Consider the following 12626-nt stretch of genomic DNA (forward strand, 5'->3'; position numbering starts at 1 on the left):
AACTGGGAGAGGCCAAATGCTAACAACATCTTTGGACCAGTTACGTACCAACTCGTCTAAACTCAGGCAAGAACATATCTCAGTTTGTAAAAACGGCGGCCTGTTCCTTTGAGTATAATAATCGCCAAGCTGGTTCAGTGGACCTGTGATGAGGCCTGTGTTGGAGAAGATAGAGTGACATCACTGTGCTCATTTCAGAAAGTGCTTCTGCTGGGCCAGTAGCAGTAGCAATACTACAGTAGTAGGCCTGTTTGTGTGTCCTTTGGCAAGACACCTCATCTGACTGTGATGATCAAGGACAGCCACATATTTATCAGTTTGCCCCATGGAGTGTGATTTGCCCTTGGGCAAACTAATCTGGTCTACAAACACTACACCAATGGCCATGAAAGGACATTATTATCATCTCTATTTTCTTCACAAACTGAGACGAGCCAGAGTCCAGTATCACATGCATCAGAGGGGCCATAGAGCATCCTGACCAGCTGTATCAACTGTAGGAGCCACCAGCGCAGAGAGAGAGAGCAGCTTAGAAGATTGTTGGTACCCCTCTCCTCTCCGTTTGCCCGTCTTACCCAGAAAGCATTGCGAATGATCCACCTTTCTGTTTTTTCAGTGATGCTGGGACGGCAGAGTCCCTGGGCCAGGTCCATTTGACAGACAAACAGCTTCTTCCACCAGGCTGCCAGGAAGCTGAACTCTCTACTTTCTGTGAACTGCATCCAACCCCATCAGGGACACTGCAGGAGGCAGCAAAATGTTTTCAATTGTTTTGCTGACTTTCCACCTTTGACTACAGGGCTATGGGGAGAGACATTCTGGGGTCTTGGTTTAAGAAGAATGAATTAATAATAAAAAGTACAATTGCCGGCCTCCATAGCTTTATCTCTTGTGATGTTACTGCACTCTCTCATTTGTTTTAAAAACTACATTTTGCGTCACTCCTGTGCGCCGCTGTGACGTCACGCGTAAGGGACAGCTGTGGGTGCAGTTCGCGCTCAGAGGTGCAGCTGCCCCGTAAACAAATGAACATTTTGAGGAAAATAAAACTGAAATAACAGAGTGGTGAGTAGAAATAGACACTCCTTGTGAATGACGCATAAGACGAATATTGCTTTATGGTAACGGGATGATCACGTTTATAACTGAGGCTGTTTAATGATTCAATTTGTAATGCGTTTCACTTTTGTGCATAAAAATGATTATCGTGGTTCTAGATCTTATTTAGGACAATCCTACAGCCTGATTAAGTCGAAAAAAGGATATCAGTTTAGAGACAATAACCTACACACGTACATTAAGGAGGAATTACATATAATAATCATAATTACATAATAACACTCATTATTTGTAGTAATAATCGAAGTGATTTTGTTAAAGGTGTTATAACATTTGCATGACGCAGCACTTGATACATTATCCTCTTTGTAATGTTTTTATACACATTTTGCTGATATTACCCATTGCTATTGAAGGACTTGAGGAAACTGATCAAGACAGGCCCTTTGAAGTTTCTCTGTGGTCTCTGACATAACGTAATCTATTACAAACCGACCACAACATCGTATTGATTCAGTAAAACATTTTCTTTCAGTTTGACCATTGTTAGTTGAAGATGTCGTCAGGTCCTCCTGATTCCGGGCAGAAGTCAGTCAGAAGATCCCCACGTTTCTCTCCTCAGGTTGGGCTTACCCTTGTGGTATCTTGTGGACATCTTTAATATAAATAATTCATATGTGTTTAAGGAAAGCTCATGTGTAAAGGTGTGTCTTGTCAACAAACACAATCATGTTCCCACCGCAATCTCCAAGCGCATCTTCTGTCGTCTCAAGGGAAAGCGTCCCTCCCACATCTGTTAATGATCCTTCGCTGCCAATGATTGACTTGGACTCCTGCACCACCGCTCGCTCCACAGTTCAGCCTAAGTCCGCAGTTATTCTTTTGTGTGTATCAACTATAGTGTGATTTTTAGGGAACTGGCAGCTGTTCTGACGGAGACCCAACCAAAAGAAGTGAGGAAAGGAAAGGAGGAGGCCGACTGCAGGAGGCAAAAAGGAGAGGAAAGATGGAGAGAGAGCATCGAGAAGAGGAACTGAACCAGAAGCTTCAGCAGCTGGTAAGAAACCTTTAAATATATTGACATGTTCAGTGCCTAATGAACTGTTGCAAGTACATATTATGGCTAATTAGTGTTGTACTACCCAGTTAATAAAATTTTGTGTTGATATGAAAACAAGTGTTGCTTCACACACACATAAAACAAACTGAAAATCAAACAATTTATACAAACATCAATCAGTGTTAATTTTGACAACATATTTTACTTTAGCTTTAGTCTTTAGTTTAGTCTTTAGTTTTAGTCAAAAAAATATCTTCAATTTTAGTCTAGTTTTAGTCGACTAAAATTGCAAGTAAATTTAGTCGACTAAATTTAAGACGAATTTAGTCGACTTTGCATTGTTAATATTCATTATAATCATGTTTAATCTTGTCCCTCTGCTTCATGGAGCTGCTCCACATGAACAAAGCTCAGAGCTGATCCTTTGGCAGAGAATTTAAATGATCTGAGGCTCTTTCAGACGCTCAATAGAAGTTTGGATGACTTTAGTCTCTCCCTTTCATTTTTATTTAGTCTTATTTTAGTCGACAAAAATATCTGGACATTTTAGTCATAGTTTTAGTCTCATGAAAAAAAAACGTTAATTTAGTTTTAGTCCAATTTTAGTCGTCAAAACTAACACTTTGACTAAAATTAAGACTAAATATTTTAGTCGACGAAATTGACACTGACATCAATGAAAAAAAGACCCCAGATACTTTTGTTAATGTTGTGTTTTATAATGGCATAAGTGTCTCTTCTTGAGCCTCGCGTGTCCTCACTGTTATGTTTTTTGTTATTCTATGATTAATGTTTTAAGGACCTGTCAAGTCGATCTGCTGCTGTTGGCACCGGGCTTGTTTACTCTGAAGAGTTCACCAAACACAGGAACCTCTGGGATACAAGGTAACAACAGAGTAATGTGTTTATCTTTGTATAAAATCTAACGCGTTTGCGCCGTTTAGTCACCCAGAATGCCCTGAGCGATTTGAGCGGATCATGGAGGAGCTGGAGAAACAAGAGCTGCTCAGTCGCTGCATTAGAGTTCAGGTAAAAACTATATAAATTGTGCCTGTGTGTTGTATAGGGCTTCATGTTTAGTTTCTAGTGTGTTCTCATGATGACTCTTTATTTAGCCACGAGAGGCCACAGACAACGAGCTGCAGCTCATTCATTCGTAAGTATCGTTTTTATCTTGAAGAGTAAGATACAAATAATGAAGGAATGAAGGGAGGATAGCAAGGAATGTGTGGATCCCATATTCAAAGTTCCATTATCTGTAATTTAAAGAAAAAGATGCAGTACTCTGTTACATTAGTGAGACTAAACAACTGTCCAAATCACCATTATTTGTATGTCCTGCTGTAGTACTTACCTCACGCTGTACATTTTCCGCCATTTGCTTGCAGGCAGAAGTACGTGGACTTGATGCGCTCAACCCAAACTATGACAGAGACTGACCTGAAATCTCTGTCAGGAAATTATGATTCTGTTTATCTGCACCCGGTGAGACGCATGTTCAACTTAAATACTGCATTTAACAGTTTAAAGATAATATATTTAACATGTTTGTTGTTGTTAGACACATTCCCACCTCCCGTCTTGGTGTCTGTTAAAGTTAGATTTAATATTTTATCTATTAATCTCTACAGGACTCTTTCTCAGTGGCAGCTCTGGCTGTGGGTTCGATGTTGCAACTTGTCGACAGAGTCCTCACCTCTGAAATCAGGAATGGGTTTGCTGTTGTCAGGTACAACATTAGAATTGTACTATTTATGATTTATTTAATTTTGACGATTTAAAGTCTGTTTTTGTCTTAGACCTCCGGGACACCATGCTCAGAGAGATCAGTCGAATGGCTTCTGTGTGTTTAATAATGTGGCCATTGCAGCTCGATATGCTCAAACCAGACACAAAATCAACAGGTGGGCAGGTCATATGGCGTAAAGTGTTCACAGTGGACTCTTCAGAAAGTCTCTACAGGATTTTGCGTTGTTGCGATTGTAACTATTAACGTAAAATCAAGAAAACTCTGCAAAATAAGTGCAGCATTGAACTTTTCCAATCATTCGCAATTTTCTTTGCAACAATTCCTTAACTCTGCAACATCCTGGAGAGACTGCTCAGAACTGAACACAGAACAGAATAGGACAAACTTATAACTTGTCTTTTCACAGGGTGCTGATTGTGGACTGGGATGTGCACCACGGACAGGGTATTCAGTACAGTTTCCAAAACGATCCAAGGTAACGATTACATAGATAGAACTATGCTTTCTGTTTTATTCTGCTCTGCATGCTGTTTTGTCTTGTGTTGACCTGTATTAATCTTCCTTCATAAAATACATTTTATCAAATCCTTCTTTACAAAAGGAATTTCCTTCTTTAAAGGTGTCTGTATATTTCTGGTTCTGGATTATGTTTAATCACGAAACTCTCCTTTTTTGTATTTTTTAGTGTTCTCTACTTCAGTGTTCACCGCTTTGAGCAAGGGTCTTTCTGGCCTCATCTCTCTGAGTCAAACTCTGACTTTATTGGAGACACTCGAGGAGCAGGACGAACCATCAACCTGCCCTGGAACAAAGTCAGTATTTACTATGAAGATGAGCAACTTACTCAGAAACATATTTACATTTGCTCTCAGAGTTTGAGCATTCTTAAAACTGGAAGAAATCTGTTGTGACACCAGAACGTCAAGCACGCTGGTTTTGCAGCCAGGCCTCTTTTTACCCGAGGCGTCTGAGTGTCATTTCTATAACATCCCATGAGGAAGCAGATATTACAAGACAATTACTGTAATTGTAAAAATAACTACTATATAGTAACAATTTTAACCAGGTTTAAGTTTTGGTTCAAGTTCATGTTGCATGATAATGTCGTTATATATAATGATTATTTGAAAACCTGGCTCTTCAATAGTCTCTATGGATTTTTTAATAGATTTTTTGGGGTTAAGAGTGGGAATAGATACAACAAACTGACAGAGCCATGCACACATGTTGCCCTGAATGTGTGCTGCTAAATTAAATACATTTTAACCATTTTCTAACATTTCTCCCTCAGACTGGAATGACTGATGCAGATTACATTGCTGCTTTTTATCACCTGCTGCTTCCTGTCGCATACGAGGTAGATAAACAAGACAAACAAACAAAAGATACATAGTATCAAAATCTAGACAAACATTTCAAAATGTCTCCCTTGCCTCTCAGTTCCAGCCTCAGTTGGTCCTTGTTTCAGCTGGTTTTGACGCTGCCATGGGAGACCCTAAGGTAACATACAATATACAGTATGTCAGGCATCATTTTATTTCTTTTAACACTGAGTATTTAATGTTTAATTTTCAGGGCGAGATGTGTGTCAGTCCCCAGTGCTTCCAGATTCTAACCCACCTCCTCATGAGTTTAGCGGAAGGACGCATCATATTGGCTCTTGAGGTAAAGAAACCAAACTTAACAGACTCTTTTAAGCAGCAGAATAGCCGTCTACAAATGCCACAGATGATTAAAGACTTTTGTGGTGTTCTTTAGGGCGGTTATAACCTGACACAGACAGCAGAGGGCACTGCAGCATGTGTCAGAGCCTTACTGGGCGGAGCCTGTCCTCCTCTGACTCCACCCACTGCTCCCTCAGACAGGTAAATGTGCACATAATTAATAATACTTGCACCATTTACTGTAGTTGGAAAAGTTGTTTTATAAATAGTAATTTGTCTCTTTTCTGCTTTTCAATATTTACATTCTATTCAATGTAACCATAGAATAAAGGTCACTGCTGGTATCAAAAGATGGTCCTGAAAACTCCCAAAATACCCTAAAAATAGTTTATTTGCAAAGTATTGTTCAGGTACCATTACTGTATAGACAGGTATTGTTTAGGTTTTGGTACCGAAAGTAAAGTTGGACAGTCCCTAGCCCTTTTGAAACCACTTGTATTTTCCATGGCTTATTATTATGACTTAATTGGTCTTTGTTTTAGTGCCCTGGAGTCCATTTCTCAGACCATCAGTTCCTTGTATCCCCACTGGCCTTCTCTCCAGGTCACAGGTAGGTCAGGCTTTGACATAAAGTTTCACATAAACTGATTTGAAATATCTATAAATAAACTGTAATAACGTGTTCACCTGCAGAGGGATGTGCAGGCTCCAGCAGTAAAGTCTTAAGAGAATCTGCCATTCGAGGAAGCACCCAAAGTCGTGCCCCCTGTGTCTCCACAAAGACGGGATTGGTTTATGATGAGAAGATGATGGAGCATATCAACATGTGGGACAGGTAAGGAAGGACGTTTTGGCCTGTGATCTCTCTGAGAAGAGTGTGCAATGTTACACTAGGCATTAACTGCAAACATGTTGGAATCCATTTTTGTTCAGGCACCATCCAGAGCAGCCTCAGAGGATTGCACAGATCTACAGCCGACACCAGCAGCTGGGTCTGGAGCAGCGCTGTGAGAGACTGCAGCTCCGACTGGCCACGGAGGAGGAGCTGCTGATGTGCCACAGGTAAAACTACACCAGGTCTAAACCTGAGCAAGGCTAGAAGTATAAACGAGGACTTAACTCGAGCTAGGACTAAACCATGACTTGACCAGTACCAGTACTTGACTGCCAAGAAGAAGAAGACGAAACCAGAGGAAATTGAATACATGCATAAAACTTTCCATCTGTTCCAGTGCGAACCACATTGCTCGTATGAAGTCCACCGCTGATTTGAAGCCCAGAGACCTGTTTAAACTGGGAGAGGAGTTTAACTCTATCTTCCTGAATAATCAGAGTTATGAGTGTGCTCTGATGGCAGCGGGGGGCTGCTTCACTGCGGTGGAAGCTGTGCTCACGGGACAGGTGAGGCACATGTACTGGAACAATTGATTTTACATTGAAAAGAGGACGTCTCTTCTAAATCTGGAACTTAATAATTACACTGCAGATTTTGCAGAATCTATGGGTGATAAAGGAATGTTCTGTTCTTTTAAAGTTCAACACAAGGGAACAAACCGATTCTGATGTCGGCAGCATCTATTATAAAATATAATACACAGAATCTGAGGGCACAAAGTTAAAGTAGAGTGGAGCATCAGGCTGGCCTCTTGTGGTGTCTCTGTTAGAACCAAAACATTTGATTAACTACTGAGTGATTGCCTGATTTTGCCTGACTTGCTAAGGCCTAGAGCCGAAAAGTTTTTCACATGTTACGAGCTATACGCACGACCTCTCCAACACACCTGTTATGAAACAGATCCGCTCTCTTCAAGTTTTTGATTAACTACTAACAATCTTTATGTACGGTCTCAGTCATCCAGAATATTTTGTTGTTGTAGTAAAGATTTTCAAATATCATCAACTGGACGGGATTGATTGAGTTGATGAGGTTTCACTTCTATCCTTTATGAGCAAGAAGAATCTTCTGAAGATGTGAAAAGACTCATTCAACCCAGTCCAGCTGACAACAGTTGGGTCGGTACAACAACGACTAACACTTTAAAATGTGGGGAATGATTGGGGGACTGTCTGAAATTAACAAAAAGTGAGAGGGAGACAGAAGTTAGTGTTGCGTCTGGGCCAATGGGCGAGGAACATACTTCTGTTTGGTTCTTATGGTGGGGAGGTGACATTGCTGTAATACCATCCCCTGGTGGCCAGGGGCGACCAAGAGACACTTGGGGTCATTGATTCTAATGGGACTTCAAACGTCCCAAGAACGGCTTAAAAGCCTGGCCCCAAAGAGTTTGTTTTTCTAAAAATCACTTTGACCCATGTGACCACACTGGGACTAGGTGAAATATTTTTGACCGCGCTAGTTTTTGTTTTACAGCCCGAAATTTGGAAGCATTTTACAGTAGATTGACTCTGTGGAGTTTCCGTCTGCCCCGCGAGCGCAGGGCTTCCCGCCTTTTTGCCGTTTTAAGGAACAGGCTGCGTAGGGAACCTTTTTCATTGAATGGGGCTGAATTGAACCCACTCTTCTTTATTATATTATATCTATGGTCTTGGCTCTCTGCTTGCTGACTGACAGGAAGCAGAGTAACTGTTTCACAACCAGCGCTGCCCTCTAGCGGTAAATGTCGATACTGCTTTTTTTTAACGAATACCAATTCTATAAAATTCTTATGATAAAATAAAACTATGTGACCACATAAAGGGTGTCACAATACACATTGATCTGTCCAATTAAGCAATACATTCATTTGTATTTTTCTCGTAGGTTTCTAACTCTGTGGCGATAGTTCGACCCCCTGGTCATCATGCGGAGAAGGACTTTCCCTGTGGCTTCTGTCTATTTAACACAGCTGCACTCGCAGCACGATACGCTCAGAAAATATCCAACAATCCTTCACTCCAGGTCCTGATCCTTGACTGGGACGTTCACCACGGGAACGGGACCCAGCACCTGTTTGAGGATGACGACAGGTGAGCTTGTTACAAAAATGACCCAAAACTGGTCTATTCTTGTTTTAGCGCTTGTTTAGTTTTGTTTTTGTTCAGTTTTGATTAGGAATGACTTCTTCCCCCAGTCTTGTTTGTGTCTCATGAAATCTTTTATCTTAAATCTTTTATCAGTGTGCTGTATGTATCGCTCCATCGCTATGACAACGGCAGCTTCTTCCCATCCTCAGAAGACGCTGCTTGTGACCGTGTGGGCGTGGGCAGAGGGGCGGGGTTTAACGTGAACGTGGCATGGAGTGGGGGAAGGATGGGGGACGCAGAGTACATCGCTGCATTTCACAGAGTTGTCATGCCCATTGCTACAGAGGTGAGAGGTTAACTAATGAACTTACAAACCTGAAATTATTTATCCACAAGAGGCACCCCCCCATCAGGCATAAATACGAAAGGTTTTGATTTAGTATAATATGATCTTCAATATGTACCTAGTTCAACCCAGACCTGGTGCTGGTCTCGGCGGGGTTCGATGCGGCTCGTGGAGACCCTTTAGGAGGATACAGCGTGAGTCCCGAGGGATACGCCCACCTCACACACCTGCTGCTAACGCTGGCCTCAGGGAAACTCGTCATGATCCTCGAGGTACGACCGGGCTTAGTTAAACGTGTTTTCGCTCTACTTTCGTTCTGATCTAAACCTGTTCTCTCCAGGGCGGGTATAACTTGACATCCATCTCTGAATCCATGGCCCACTGTACCTCTGTGTTACTCGGAGACCCACCGCCCTCCATCCTGTCTCCGCCCCCGCATCACAATGCTGTGGCCACCATTAATGAGGTCACCAGATGCCATGCCCCCTTCTGGAGCTCGCTGCGGATACACAGTTAGTACACTTGATGTGAAAATCTATCATATCATAGTGCTCATTGGTTCTTGAACATTTATTGGGGGAACAGATAAACAAAATCAGTTTAGGTTGTAATCCTGCAGGTAAACCTTTGGTAATGTTTTGGGATCGATGCTATTATTTAAAAGACCATGTGTCTAAATGAATATGCTTTAGTGACTTATCTCTTTTATACATTTCTTTAAATCTCAATCTCTAGTACCAGATTCTGTACGTGAGTCTGTGCCGTTGCCAAAGCATCGTGGGAAACGCAGTTCTAAAGGAAAAGGCCGGAAGTCCGAAGAAAGCAACAAGCCTCCACATCCCGCCCAGGACCTGGAGCAGCTCACTCTGGGATTGGCTGGATTAGACATCACTCAGACCACCGCAGTGGGCGGGGCCAGACCCAAACTTCGTCCCAGCTCTGGAAAATCAGACAGTGAGGAAAAGAAGTCATCAGAGACACAGGTAGAACTTAATGTGATACAAATTAAACATTTTGTCCTGGTTCACATCGTTTCAATAATTTTAGATTTTTGATAATGTTTAGGTCATCGCTACCACAGACACAAAGATTGCTGTTTCCAAGTTAGAGCCCTCACCTGTAAAAGGGGAGTCTGGAGTCTCACCTGTAAAAGGGGCGGAGTCTGGAGTCTCACTTGTTAAAGAGGCGGAGTCCGGAGTCTCACCTGTAAAAGGGGCGGAGTCTGGAGTCTCACTTGTGAAAGAGGAGGAGTCCGGAGTCTCACCTGTAAAAGGGGCGGAGTCTGGAGTCTCACCTGTAAAAGGGGCGGAGTCTGGAGTCTCACCTGTAAAAGGGGCGGAGTCTGTCGCAGTCTGTGCAGAGCCAGAGGAAGAAGGAGCCTGTGGTTGGACCAAGACAAACTTACAGGTCTCGTGTGAAGTGGAGGTGAGAACAGATTTTTTTATTTGCCACATTGTGCATTGTCCATGTTTTGGATATAAAACGACTGGACAAGGGGAGATGGAATAAGTTGGTTTCTGATACTAGGCATAAAGAATCTTTCACTAACTTTATCCTCTTCTAGACGTCTTTGTTTGTGGTGAACCCTCTTCCCTGGTGCCCACATCTGGATTCGGTGAAGCCGCTGCCCCCAACTGGTCTGGATGTGTTCAAACCATGTGAGGACTGTGGCTCTGAGGCTGAGAACTGGGTCTGTCTTACTTGTTACAAGGTAAACCATTTCCTTCCCAGTAAAAACTTTGACAGAACAAATGTGGCATATCCTAAAAGCACTTTTTTAAAAGCTCAGGTATTTTTTGTTTGTGTGTTTTTTTTTTTTACTGTTTTTTTAATTTTATTTTTATTAACATGGGTCATGCTAGACAGGAGAATGTGATCCTACACTAATCATGGGCTCACTCACATTAGATGCATAATAAGATTGATAAAATAAGATAGAAATTTACACTAGGTCTTCATGGAACACTTTAGGAATTCTTTTTACCACTGTCCACCATCAAGTTACTTTTGCTCTCTGTTGTTTTCTTAAAATGTTATATTGTATTTTTACCAGTTCCACGTGGCTAAACCTCTTCCACTCACAAATGACTGGAATTACTTGTCACTGTTTCTCAAAACTGTTAATTTATATAAAGCTCAGGATCTTTAGTTATTTCCCCTGTTCTCTCTCAGGTGTGTTGTGGTCGATATGTGAATGAGCACATGGTAATCCATGGCGTCACAGCAGAACATCCTGTGGTTCTGAGCTACGCCGATCTGTCAGTGTGGTGCTACATCTGCGAATCTTATGTCCACAACCAGGTACTTTTACTGCCAATACTACTGCTACTACCACTACCACAGCATGGTGCCTTTACTTTCCATTGCAATGGCCTCTAGGATGCTCTAGGACCAATTGTTTTCAGGGATAATGGTAGGTTTTCACTGCTGATGGTAACATCTCCATGGGTATGCATCCATTTCATCCAGAAAACCTACCAGAAACCCTCAAAACACAATTGATCTTGGAGCATTATAGGGCCACTGGAATGACAAGTAAAGGCACCATGTTGACCACCCATACAGCTGTTGGGTCAATAAAAGTGATACGCATCATCAACTTTTTTTCTGTGTAAAAAGTTACATAATGCCTCTTTAACTGGAAAAAGTGACTGAAAACCAGCTAGAAGGTGCTTCAGTTCAGCTCCGTTCAAACCTTATTAAACTTGGTTTAGTTTTAATAGATGTTGTTACTACTGTTTTTTATGTGAGTTTTCCTAAATAAAAAACTGACAAAAATGTTGCTTTTGTTCTTTTTTCAGGTTTTATTCGAACCCAAAAATGCTGCTCATTGGGCAAAATTTGGAGAAGAGGTTCCTCCCTGGACTTAACACCAAAAACTAACTTTTATACTCTTGTAGTTTTATATTTTACTCTCCTTTACTCTTCCTCTGCTCTGGGTGAATGGACTATGAGCATCGCCCTGGAGACTGGGCAGCTTCAGAGGACTGTGTAGTTCACCATCATAGACCCACTCCACATGGATCACTATCACCAGCAGCTTTTGGGAATGGTTTAGTGGCTCTTTTAATTAAAGTAGCATTCTTCTATCACCTTAAATGTCAGTGTTCCACATAGTTCATAGTGTTATGTGCCAATGGTATTGTCTTTATACTACAAACAAGCCAAAAGTAGATATAGAGTGCATTTTTGGTTCAAGCCAACCTTATGCTGGATGCGGGAGTGGCCTGTTGTATATTTCGGCCTGATTTTGTCGTTGTTCATGTTATTTTATTTTATTGTATTGTTTGCTTTACTTGTATTTAATTCCTAATTTTATCAGAACATTTTGAAGAAAAATCCTTCTACAACGTTAAAAATATTCTTGAACAATGTATTTTGTGCCCGTTGACCAGCAGGGATTAGAAGAGTCCTAGTTATGATTTTGTCCTGGTTTGGATTATGTTTTTAGTCGGTTACAGTCCAATTTGCATCTGATTTATGTCAACATTTATATCTTATGAGAAATAGGCTCTAAAAGAGGCTTCAGTTACTACTTCAATTTATGTTTTAGGAAACGGTTAAAAAAAAAATCAAAAGAAGGAAATTTAAGTTTTGTTTATTTTAAAATGAGCTAATTCCAGCCACAAGTTCAAATACCTCTCAGCTGAAGTCCAGTGAGGGCAAAAAACCTTATCTCTGTCCAGTATGTGAGCTTGGCGCTTTATTTGGTGTGATATTAATCAGATTTGTATTCTTGACTGGCTTTGTTATTGTGCGGATGTAGGTCTGTGTGTTTTGTGC

At 41.3% G+C, this 12626-nt stretch overlaps 1 protein-coding gene across 1 annotated transcript; it reads left to right on the forward strand.

Annotated features, from left to right (window-relative positions):
• Nucleotides 1-955: 955 nt before the first annotated feature.
• hdac6 (histone deacetylase 6) lies at nt 956-12259 on the forward strand (the record flags this gene model as incomplete). The annotated part of the gene is made up of 27 exons (XM_079558428.1): nt 956-1065; nt 1595-1681; nt 1973-2116; nt 2919-3004; nt 3064-3148; nt 3235-3275; nt 3508-3604; nt 3751-3848; nt 3919-4023; nt 4276-4344; nt 4555-4681; nt 5161-5226; nt 5310-5369; nt 5445-5534; nt 5628-5734; nt 6076-6143; nt 6227-6368; nt 6467-6595; nt 6766-6934; nt 8295-8500; nt 8651-8843; nt 8966-9115; nt 9184-9355; nt 9579-9826; nt 9909-10268; nt 10408-10533; nt 12242-12259. The coding sequence occupies exons 2-27, from the start codon at nt 1616-1618 to the stop codon at nt 12257-12259; spliced, it is 3222 nt and encodes a 1073-aa protein (XP_079414554.1). The 5' UTR covers nt 956-1065; nt 1595-1615.
• Nucleotides 12260-12626: the final 367 nt, after the last annotated feature.

This window comes from Gobius niger (genome assembly GCF_951799975.1).
Source record: "Gobius niger genome assembly, chromosome: 6".
Lineage (NCBI taxonomy): Eukaryota > Metazoa > Chordata > Actinopteri > Gobiiformes > Gobiidae > Gobius > Gobius niger.